This window comes from Macadamia integrifolia, chromosome 12 (assembly GCF_013358625.1).
Source record: "Macadamia integrifolia cultivar HAES 741 chromosome 12, SCU_Mint_v3, whole genome shotgun sequence".
NCBI classification, from domain to species: Eukaryota; Viridiplantae; Streptophyta; class Magnoliopsida; order Proteales; family Proteaceae; genus Macadamia; species Macadamia integrifolia.
Genome location: NC_056568.1, coordinates 14,679,570 through 14,692,022, shown reverse-complemented (window position 1 = coordinate 14,692,022; position 12,453 = coordinate 14,679,570). Strand labels below are relative to the sequence as shown.

At 45.3% G+C, this 12,453-nt stretch overlaps 1 protein-coding gene across 1 annotated transcript; it reads right to left on the bottom strand.

The window, feature by feature from the left end:
• Nucleotides 1-1,441: 1,441 nt before the first annotated feature.
• On the bottom strand, nt 1,442-3,290 carry LOC122058471 (PAN domain-containing protein At5g03700-like). Its single transcript, XM_042621159.1, has one exon. The coding sequence runs from the start codon at nt 3,220-3,222 to the stop codon at nt 1,753-1,755; it is 1,470 nt and encodes a 489-aa protein (XP_042477093.1). The 5' UTR covers nt 3,223-3,290; the 3' UTR covers nt 1,442-1,752.
• Nucleotides 3,291-12,453: the final 9,163 nt, after the last annotated feature.

Genomic DNA, 12,453 nt, shown 5'->3' with positions numbered 1-12,453 from the left:
CGAATGCGAACAGATATAGCACTATCTGCATTTGCACCCGATTAATATCCAAAAGAACATCAAATGGTTTTTAGACACTAATTTATTGAATTCGGATTCCCTAAATGAATAAAAACACAGATCAAATATGCATTTTCAACTATCCATCTACATCCTTAGTTGTCTATATTGAGCGGATGAGAATTTGAGAAGGCGAAAACTCAACTAGGACTGATGTCAAAGGACTGAAGCCACTACCCACTTGGGTTGATGTCGAAAGGCCCTATTTAAAATTATATAGATGTTCTCATGAATCATTTCCTTTCTTGTTTGATTAATATAATATAATATATTGTAAACTAATAAAGACATTTTAGCATTATAAAATATTATTTAATCATATTTTTTTAATTGGATCCGATAAAATAATCACTGAATAAAAATTCAGACTAGATACCGATTTTTCAAAAACTTTTTGACATTTGAGCACATTCATATGACAGAGTAAAATGCAATTTTATAAATGTTCTTATAGATCTTTTTCTTTTATTGAATCTTTAATTATATGTAATATATTGTGAACTAATAAAAATATTTTAATATTATCAAATATTTTATAAAACTATTTAATCATATATTTATAAAATAAATCTCTGATACGGATTCGAATAATATCTGCACATCAATTTTTTGAATATGGATTTTCTTAAACAAATAAGAAGACGAATTGAATAAGAATTTTTTTCAATATCCTTTACATCATACCACTTTTGGTTTTGAACTATTTCTCCAGCTCATATTTATAGAAAAACAAATGGTCAAATACACTTGAGTGGGACCACAATTCCATGATAAAAGGTGGGCCTCTCTAGTAGGCCGTAATTGTTTGCAAAACGGAGATGAGAGAAGGAAGTGAGTGGGTCCCATCAATCCTACCATTGGTTTTTGAAATTAAGTTAATGGTAAAATATTAAGGATGCAAATGGATCGGATATGATCGGATTCAAATACTTCCTCATTGGATATGGATACCCTTAATGAATACTAGTGCTAATCAAATTCGAATTTTCATCTATCTTTTCTTTCAAAATTGTGTAATCCGTCCGATCCTCCCCCATTGAATTCAATTCTTTCTTAATCTATTTTTTTAAGTTATCTTGATTTTTTTCCTCATTCTCTAGAATTTATCTAAACTTTAAGAACCCTCAAAATTAGTAATTGATTGGATCATATAATTCTTTTTGGATAATTTGAATCCAGATATCCTTTCACCAGATATGAATACCCCTAATCGAAGATAAATACGGATACGAATTCAGATTTTGATTATACATTTATAACCCTAGAACTGAATATAAAATTGAGTGGGTCCCACCAACCCTACAGTTGGTCTTTGAAATTAGGTTAATTGGCTGTGCTTGCAAGTTGCAAGCCAGCAATCCGCAAAGACCACAACAAAATCTAATAAACACGCGCAAAACGCCCACTTTCCTTAAAGAATTCCAATTTACAAGCAGAATAAAACAGTAGAGAAGCTTAATTAAACAGAGAGATTGAAAACATTTTTGTCTCTTTTTTCCTTCCCAATCTAACTAGCAGACTGAGCTGCATTGTTTTCCCACGTAATCTCCTTGTGAAATCCTAATCCAACGACTCACACTGTCTGTAACCTGTTTCCCTCCAACCCCACCATACCATCATCACCGTCCAGTTGGTTAAAAGTGGGACCCACTTCAACCAGGAAAAAAGTCAAAGTAGATGGCCGACCTATCTTCATCTCTTGGAGAGCTCAACTGATACAGAGCTCGAGGATCGCAGCAGATCCCTGTAAGACAACCGCTGCTCCTCCTTGAACATATCATCTCCTTCCTTCTCCCTCCTCCAAACCTTGTATATCATAAACCCACCAACCCCAACAAAGATCACAACCGCACCAACCAACAGACCTATCCCAACTGCAAAACCCATTCCTCTTCTCTTCCCTCCTTCAGTTCCTCTCACCTTAAAATACCCAATCTTGCTATCATCTGCTACACTCACCAATGTGTTTATCGGATACCCAACTGGGTAACACAACCCAGAAGCGTTATTGAATACAGCTCCCCAACAAGTACAGTTACTCTCGCAGGACTTCTCACATTCCTCCAAAGATCCCATTGTTTCAAACCCCATCAACTCCTTGTAAGGCAACTCAACGCCGCTTCTTGTCAATACCCAAGACGAATCCCCTTTATCTTGGTCAATCCCACCGCAGAAATCGCCGGATTCCGGTGGGAAACAATCGCCGGAGGTGGAATACTCTGTTCTGTTATCCAAACACGAGCAACCACCTCCCCCTGGAATACAAAGACTGTACGATCCACATGGGTTTGGGAGGTCACATGCGTCTTGGATCCCTTCAAAATCTAAAACCCATTTCGATCCGTCCCAGTAATAATCTTTGATGTTCCCATCCGATTCTAATTTGAATCGTCGGATCCCTGAAATCGAACTTTGAAAGGTATTAAAAACTTGCATATCGACTGGAGCTGCTTCTGTTTGATACATACCCAGAAACCCATTCGAGCTTAGCCGAGCATAAATGGATCCATTGCCAACGACGATGGTTGCTTTCGCTTCCAAAGCTCTGTGTCTCCAGTAAATCTGATCCAACCCTGTTTTGAACTCGGCGTACAAGCCCAAAAAATTGTCTCCCATTCTCATAGAATAGAGATTATTTGATGAAACCAGAGACATATTGACTGTGAAATTTTGATTCTCGAGAAGAGTATCGGAGGGAAAATCGAAACTCTGCCATACGATTATAGGTGAACTATCGAACTTCTTTATTTGAAGATTTCCATTCTCCTCAAGAACGATGAAGTCACCGTCGGTAGCAGTTGACCAAAGAACCCCTGAGTGTCGATCGGACAAGACGAAACTACCATTGAAGAATAGCTCTGTTGGGTTTGACCAGAGAGCCCAACGATTTGGATTTGCGAGCCAAACGGGTTCTGAAGAAGGGACATGAATGATGGCGAGAGCGAGTTGGGAAGTTCCATTTCGGAGGAACCCAAGAGAGAAAGTTCCGTTGGGGTTGTCGAGAAGGGGTTGGAAAGATGATACGGATGGGTATGGAGTGGCTGTGAAGCCTTTGATAAGCTGTTGCGGCGTGGTCTCTTGCAGTGAGAACCATGGTTGGTTGAGAAAGAGAAGAGAGGAAAGCTGAAGAAGAAACCTAAGTGATCGAATGGGCCTCTCCATAGTAGACTGAAGCGAGAATGAGAAGATGAGGACGGCAAAGTGAGGTTTTTTTATATATCATAGGGCACTCAGAGGACGTGTGTGTGAGAGAGAGAGAGAGAGAGAGTGAGTGGAACTATCAAAATAGTATTAGTCCTCAGTTAACTAATATTTTTTCGGTTTCCCATTTGCCAAAAGGAGGAAGTTAGTGGAAGAATGAGATGAAGAGACGTAGAAGATGTTGACTATCCTATGTATCTCACCCATGGATTTAGGGGACAGTATACCGATCCGGGTCGGATTGGATTGGCGTGTCAAGGTTGATTTTGTCCTTATCTTTTTTATTAGGTATAAATTTTTTACTGTTTCCTTTGCAATGATAAGGACAATCAATTCGGGTTGATCAAGATCAGAGATCGATTTCAGTCAATATCGAATGATATTGATGCTTGAAACCATGATCTCACCTGTTCCCAATTGATATTTTGAGCAGCCATGAAAGTTTCACTAGATATTAAAGACTTATGCTTGCCACTGAACATAACACCTATATCTTTAATCTTGCTCAAATATCTGAAGATCCTCTTAATTGCATTCCAATGCTCATTCCCTGGATTACTCATGTATCTGCTAACAACACTGACTGCATGAGATAAATCTGGCTTGCTACAAACCATAGCATACATGAGACTCCCAACTGCGCTAGTATAAGGGACTTGAGACATCTGCTCCACCTTATCTTGTGTTGTAGGGCATTCCCTTTCAGATAACTTGAAGTGGCCAGCTAACGGAGTGCTAACTGGCTTAGCCTTTTCCATATTGAAACGCTCTAGCACCTTTTCAATATACCTCTTCTGAGTTACCCAAAGTTTACCTGCATTTCGATTTCTAAGGATTTCCATGCCCAGGATCTTCTTAGCGGCACCAAGATCCTTCATCTCAAATTCGGCACTCAACAAAGACTTCAAAGAGACTATATCATGTTTGTTCTTTGCAGCAATGAGCATGTCGTCAACATAAAGTATTAACAAAATAATGAAATTATCACTTGACACTTTATAATAAACACAACTATCATACTCACTTCTTGTGTAGCCAATCTTCATCATGTGTGAATCAAAGCGCTTGTACCACTGCCTAGGAGATTGCTTAAGGCCATAAAGTGACCTTTTAAGCAGACAAACATGGTCTTCCTTTCTCTGCACCTTGAAACTTTCAGGCTGCTCCATGTAAATATGTTTCTCCAAGTCACCATGAAGAAATGCAGTTTTCACATCAAGTTGTTCAAGCTCTAAATCATACATGACCACCAAAGTAAGTAGTACCCTGATCGATGTGTGTTTCACCATCGGAGAAAATATTTCATTGTAGTCTATCCCCTCCTTCTGTGCATAGCCCTTGGCTACAAGTCTGGCCTTATACTTTTCAAGCTCCTTCTCAAATGCTGCCTCTTTCTTACGAAAGACCCATTTACACTCAATAATTTTTCTTCCCTTAGGTTTTTCTACAATCTCCCAAGTCTTGTTCTTCTGTAGAGATTCTATTTCCTCCATCATAGCTGTCATCCATTTATCATGCTGTGCATCACTCAAAGTATCATGGTAGGAATATGGATCACCTGTACCTACAGTGAGAGCATAGACAACCATGTCCTCAAACCTGTATCTCATAGGTGCTTTGTGAGTACACTTCCCTTTACCCTTTGCCACAGTATATGGAACTTCTACTGCTTCCTATTGTCCTGGTAAGTCACTTGATGACTCATTCTCTCTTATTGTTTCTAACTCACCTAACTCCACCTGCACAGTAGAACCTTCTTTATTTTCATCAATTGCTTGTGAATTGTAATTTGGCTTCACTATATGAGACTCATCAAACACAATGTCTCTGCTAACCACAACTTTCTGTGAACTTGGATCCCACAACTTGAATCCCTTTACACTTTTCTTAAAACCAAGAAAGATACATTGCTTAGACTTTGAGTCTAACTTGGAACAATGCTCACTCTCAACATGCGCATAGGCTGGACAACCAAATATTTTTAGAATAGAATAATCTACTGATTTTCCTGTCCATACATCTTCAGAAATTTTAGAATCAATTGCCTTTGATGGAGACCTATTGATGAGGAAACATGCCATGTTCACTGCTTCTGTCCAAAATCTCTTGCTCAACCCTGCATTCAGCCTCATACTCCGAGCTCTTTCTAAAAGTGTTCTGTTCATCCTTTCAGCTACACCATTTTGCTGTGGTGTCTTTGGAACTGTGAAGTGACGTGTAATCCCTTCAGCTTTGCACAATTATGGAAACGGCTTATATGTGTACTGTCACACCCCGTTCACACTGAACCGGAGCGGTGACCGAGTTAACACCGGTTAACCCAAACCTACCAGGATCATCAGATACTGTATTCCACCACAGCATACACACACTAACACAAGTTCATCAGATCAGCGAAAGACTAAGTTTTACCTGTGAATAAGTCTCATATACTTGATACCCGAATTGTGATACAATAAATATATATACATTTGGGCCCGAAGGCATGATATATACACAAAAAGAATAAAATTCAAATATCAAGTATATACAGGAAATCATCAAAAACCATCAGAGTACACAGCTCAGCTCGGTTTCAAGGCTGGAGCTCAGCTCGGCATCAAGGGTTGTGCCCAGCTCGGCACCATATAGAAGAGCTCAGCTCGGCCTCGGAAGTGGAGCTCAGCACGGCCTCCAGGGTGGAGCTCAGCTCGGCCTCAGAACTGCTGTCCCGCAGCACAGCTCTCACACGAGCAGTCTACGCCGTGCTCAAACTCCTCAGGGGTCCACCAGTCCTCTTCAGGAAACTCGACTGTAGGACCCACCCCATGCTCCTCAGATGTATGACCTGCAAAATCATCTAAAAAGGGGGTGTACACGTGGGATGAGCTCACTAGCCCAGTAAGTAGAGAGGTGGACCACACACAACAGTCCACACATCACAACACATCATATGCACTACATGCCATGCTATACATTTTAATTCACATCCGCCTAAGCAACATTACTAAGTCTTTGGTTTAAGTGCTACTACAACCACAGTGCGCGTATACTCCGGGTACGAGCCGCGAACTCCCTCCCGCGATACGCCCATAGGGCTGTTGGAGAAGGCCCACCGTGAGTACTCGGAAAAGTAAAGACAATGCCGTCCACCGGCTCTCAACAGAAATGTAAATAACTGAAATAAAGGTGCTGACTCCAGCAATTTAAAAGCAGTACGATTGGCCCTCTTGAATGTACCACCGGGGTTGCCGACTGTCCTACATGACTCGTCGGGCGTAATGCCTAACCGCCACAGTGTCCGATAACCGCGACCCTTGCTTCCCCCCAAATGGCAACCCAACACCTTAACCCCTGTTGGGAAGGGTCGTAGCACGGGATGGTGAGAATCCTAATACCGCATGCTCCTATATGACAATAGTACGACTGCATAGTGCCTCCGTGTCCCATACCACGGGCCACCAACGCATTCGTTTCCAAGCCGACCACGGCATCTAGTCTATCCATGCATTATGCACCATGATGTCCACATTCAACATATAACATCTCATTCAATTGGCATTTGAAAAGTAAACATAGCATATATGCACATCAATGTGTGGAATGACTAATCTATAGAGCATATTCATGATGACATGACTAGATTAGATATAGTTATATGAATGCCAAACAAATGCCTTGAAACAAGGCCAAACGTCCTCTCTCCACTTACCTGTAGCGTACAAGGATTCCCGTTCGGTACGGGTGAGATCCGGAGCGAATCGGGTAGGATTTGGTGAACCTAACATAATTGAGCGGGGTTAGTACTTCACCATTTTAGAATCAAAATTAATGAAATCCGATGTCAAGATCGTGTTTAGAACGTCAAAAGAAGGTCACACGTCCGATTTGGGTTCGATCGGACATAAAGATCACCTCCGGGGCCACACGGGTGGGTCAGACAGGTGGGCTGTCTACCCATCGGTCTTACCCACCGGTTAGGACCGGCGGGTAGGGGCCCGCCGGTGGTACCCATCAGTTGGGCCAGGGACCCCCTTACTAGGACCGGCGGGTAGGGGCCCGCCGGTGGTACCCGCCGGTTGGGCCGGAAGGCCCCCCTGCCTTCTCAGGTGGGTACCCACAGGCGGGTAGGAGCCCACCGGTTGTACCCACCGGTCTTGGCGGAAAAGACACTGTTTCTTCCCCATTTTCTCCATTCTTTGGGGAATCAAATGGGGCTTTTTCCCACCCATTCTTCAAGCCTTCAAGGTCCTATAGGATGGTTCTAACCTAGATCTAGGTTAGATTCAAGTGAGGGAAAACAATCTTACCTTCTTTGCTCAAGAACGACTTCAAACCCTCCAACCACTTCAAACCCACAATGTTCCTTCCACCTTGTCAATATCTCTTCAAATCCTTCAAGATCAACACATAAATCATCTATTAAACCTTAGATTCATCATTTCAAAGGGGTTTTACAAGATCTCAAGAACCATACTCGAATCAAGGGTTTAAAGCTTGGGTATGGTGAATGTTCACAAAACCCAACTTTTCTTACCTCCAACTGTAGATCTAGAGTTGAAGATCACTCTCCCGGCACCGGAATGGGAAGACCGAGCTTCGGCGCCGCTGAAATCCCCCTTTTCTTCCTCTTCCTTGTCTTCCTTTCTTCTTCCCTTTCTTTTCTCTCTCCTCTTTACTTTTCTCACCAACGTACGAGGGTAATAAATGGAAAGAAAAGAAAATCATAAAGCCTTATATACCATTCCTAATTAAGTGAATAGTGCACTTGGATGGGTCACTCAGGTAGGTGCACCCACCTGTCCTACCCACCTGAGGGCCAAAGCTCGGGATTTTGACCGGGTTCGAACCTCGACGCGAACCCCACCCCAGGCATACGATGTAGCATACGTATATACCTTAAAATACGGATATAATACCTGTTTTATCCGTACATAGCCTTATGGTAGGTGCACGTACACGGTTTGGGCACTCCCGTCTCTTCTGGCACTGGTTCGGACTTGTCGGGCCAGCCGGTGTTTAAGGTCACCCGAGCCATCATAGCCCATAAGGAACCCGCTCTAATTTCCTCTGGCTCGGTTCCTGCATGGTTAAACCGGTTCAACCGTGAAATCAGACCGGGTTTAAGAAGCGGGGTATTACACTATCAGTAGTGAAGTAGCATGTACATTTACATTTACATTTCGTAATTTTTTCCCTGAGTACTTCCAAGTTGTAACTCTCCATCGCAAACACTCCGAAGGATTTTCATTTCATAAATATATGAGCTGGCTTACGGCAATCGCTTCCTGATAGTTGATAATATAAGGCACTCCCTTCGATCGAGCGCTCGGGCCGAAGCCGAGAAAACATGGTCGAAGGAATAACCTTGGTTGGGAGCTCAGGCCAAGGCAGAGCAAACTTGACCAGGAACCTTAGATAGGACCCTAGTTGAGAGCCGACAATAGATGGGGGTTACGAAGGAAGCACTTGAGGGGGGCTAAATGAAGACACCCCGAGGTATGTGGGAGCCTCGGCCTTTATTCCCACACCATCGGACCAATGACTCAACAGGACCGAACCTTGTGATAAAGGTTGGCTCCCACAACCACTTGAATGAGAGCTTGGGCCTTCATACCCCCACCAGTAGGCCGAAGATCTGAAACAAAAAGCATTTCATTCATAGAGACGCCCGAAGGCTAACATTACATTAGGACGCCCGAAGGCCAAAATTACAAAAAAAAAAGAACCTAACGCTAAGTTGCAAAGAGGCCCGAGGGCCAAAAAAGAAAAAAAAAGGGCCTCATGGAGCGTCTGCGAGAGGGATGGCCTCGTCCCTGATATGGTCGGCAACGTCCACATCGGAGTCTCCTCTTCCAGGAGTAAGAGGGACCTCATGAGAAACCTGGACCCCCTCTCCCTCATTATCGTTATCCTCTCCATCTGCGACCTCAGTGGTGGCAGGAGCTGCATCAACGTCCTCCTCGAAGATGAGGCCACTCCCCTCGAAGGATACCTTGAGATGATGTTCGAGGACCCAGTCTCGAACATCGATGGTGCCCATGATGAACCTGGGGGCGATGGCGCGCTTTACCACCTCCCGAAAGTTCTCAGAGAACTTGTAGCTCTCAACGGCTAGGGCTTTGGCCTCCCTCAGCTTTGCAGCCATCTGCGCCTCCAGTTCTCTAAGCTTCCGATCCCTCTCCTACTGTGCGCGGAGGAGGTCAGCCTTCAGATGTTCCACTTTCTCAAGGAGGACTGTGCAGTCCTTGTCGAGCATCGAATTTTCACACTCGGACACCTCGAGGTCCCTGGCCAGGGCTTCGGCTTAGATAGTCAGCTAGCTGACTTGGTTCTGAGCCTGAAAGAGATCAACAGTTGGAAAAAATGAAAAAGAAAATATTAAAGGCCGAATGCCGAAGATTACCGCTGCCATAAACACTCAAGTGCTTGTAATTATGGCCTTGGTCCCTTGGCTTTGGGCCTCGGCCACGTCTTCTGGTAGGCTCCCCTTCTGGACGAGCTCTCGGGTAACCCGCCCAATGGAAATTGTCTCACCCTCCTGGATGGACCACCAAGGGACGAACCCGACTTCAGCTCGAGAATAACTGACTCTCGAGCTTCGAAAGTCGGCACTAGGGGAGGAGGCCCTCAGAGGGGATGTGCCATGGCTTGGGGCCTCGAGCGCCTGAACGGCCTCGGTGGTGGGGCTTTCAGATCTGGGCTTCTTTTTTGGGAGGGCGTCGGAAGTCAAAGCCCCTCTTTTCTTGCCTTTCTTCAGCTACCTCTGCTGGGAGTCTTGGGCCTTGGCTACCTTCAGCTGAGCCTATCTCTCGGCCGTGGCCGCTCTGGCTTCTGCTCATGAAATTTGCACTACAATAAAGATGGTCAAGATCAGTACGAGAATGCTAAATCCGAAGCAAAAACAGTGGCAAACCTATGGCTCACCCGGGCTAAGCCCGAACAGGAATAGAAAGGCATCCAACTGGAGTCTACTGGACTCGACAGGCCGACAAAGTGTCTTGTCCTTAGCCATCGATAGTGACTCTGCATCTGTCCCAAAGTCTTCAGGTCTGGGATGTCCCAAGTATTACCGAAGGGGAACCCTTCGGACACCCTCACAAAAAAGAACTTCAACTTCCAACTGTGTATCGAGGTTGGGTATTGGTTCAGAAATCGGAGGTTTTTCTAGGGCAAAAGTAATACCAGCCCTAGTCCCCCTTGCTGGAACCGAGAGACATACAGTTGAGAAAGAGAGGAAGGGAGAGAGGTCTCTCCATCCGAGAGAAGAAGACAATGAAACTGAGGACTTGCCACCACCCGTTCGGGGTTAGCTGGGCTGGAGAGATGCCATTGTGCCAAAACACCTAGCTGAAGAAGGGGTGAAGAGGGAGCCAAAGCCCGGCCTTGAAGGCATCCCGATAGAAGCAAAGCTCTTCAGGCCTCGGTATCCGAAGGACGAACTCATCCGGGATACTACATGACGCACGGAGCTTCGTTAGCTCCTCCTCGGTCATGGTCGACACTATATTCCTGGCTTAGATCTCCAGGGACTCGTTTGCCTAGGCCCTGGAGTTGAGAAGCCCCTCCCGAATACTTCCACCACTCATGTCACTGGTGGTAGAGGACAAGGAGGCATCCGAAGATGTGGATGTGGAGGACGAGTCCGAAGACATCCCTCAAACCTGACCGGGACTCTGATGCCTAGAAACTGCACCCTCGGATGACGAGGGGCCACTACCTAAAGAGCTAGACATAACTTACTTCTCAATGACTTTGGTCGAACCGAAGATTAGAGGATAGTTAAGGATGAAGGATGAAGGGTCAGAGAAATGAGTAGAAGAGGGCAAAATGAGAGAAAGTGACATTATTTGTAGGCAACAGTGCTTCGATAAGACTCCCCAGCCTCATTAAATGCAGTACACATCATCTACGCGAGATTCCCAGAGTACACTAGAGCAAAAGAGCACGAGCGTAGTACTGCGCCCGGATTCGAGCAGACCTGATCGAAGGTCACTACCTCGGAAGGGAGCTCAGGCTAAGGTCGAGTAGACCCAGTCCAAGGTCTCAATCTCGGTAGGGGGCTCAGGCAAAGGCCGAGTGAACCTGATCGAAGGTCTCAACCTTGGAAGGGAGCTTAGGCAAAGGCCGAGTGGATCTAGCTGAAGGTGACAACCTCGGAAAGGGAGCTCAGGCTAAGGCCGAGTGGACCTAGCCAAAGGTGACAACCTCGGTAGGGGGCTCAGGGTAAGGCCAAGTGGACCTAGCCAAAGATCTCAACCTCGGTAGGGGGCCCAGGCAAAGGCCGAGTGGACCTGACCAAAGGTCTCAACCTCGGTAGGAGGCTCAGGCAAAGGCTGAGTGAACCTGACCGATGGTCACTACCTTGTAAGGGAACTCAAGGCAAGGCTGAGTGAACCTGATCGAAGGTCACTATCTCAGAAGGGAGCTCACGCTAAGGCCGAGTGAACCTGACCGAAGGCCTCAACCTCAGAAGGGGGCTCAGGCCAAGTCTGAGTGAACCTGAATGAAGGTCACTATCTCGGTAGGGAACTCAAGCCAAGGCTGAGTGAACTTGATCGAAGGTCACTACCTCGGTAGGGGTCTCAGCCAAAGGCCAAGCAAACCTGATCGAAGGTCAACCTTGGAAGGGAGCTCAGGCCAAGGCTGAGTGAACTTGACCGAAGGTTAGAAGCTCGGTTGGTGGCTCAGGCCAAAACCGAGCATAACTAACAGAAGGTTGTGTTTTTAAGACAAATTCCGAAACCGAAGAGCGTCCTAGTGGAAGTAAGGGGGCTGCTGATACGGTAAAATTTGTCACCTAATAAAGCGAAGACACGTGGCATCCGAGGGAGGGACGCGTGTCACCCATCCGATAGAGGCCACAAGGCTTCAAACCACGTGAGGAGAAGATGCCCGAGGGGGGTTCCTAAAACCCTAGGCCGAGAAACCCTATAAGAGGGAACCCGAAAGAAACCTGGGGGAGGTACATTGACACTCACCATTACTCCTGTAAAAATACTATTCTGCCAGTCACTAACTTGGGCATCGGAGGACTAATCCCGGAGATACCTCCGGGCCTCTGCCTTCTGTGCTTGTGCAGGGTCGGCTCATATGGATTTTCGACAGTAACAACACCCCTATATGATCCTCCCCTTCGAGGCTAGACCATCTCCTAAAGTTTGACCTTATATGCAATAATCTCACATCATTCAAAGGGTGTGAGGCCACTTT

Coding starts and splice junctions, on each gene's coding strand:
- LOC122058471 (XM_042621159.1), bottom strand. CDS start 3,222: ATGGAGAGGCCCATTCGATCACTTAGGTTTCTTCTTCAGCTTTCCTCT.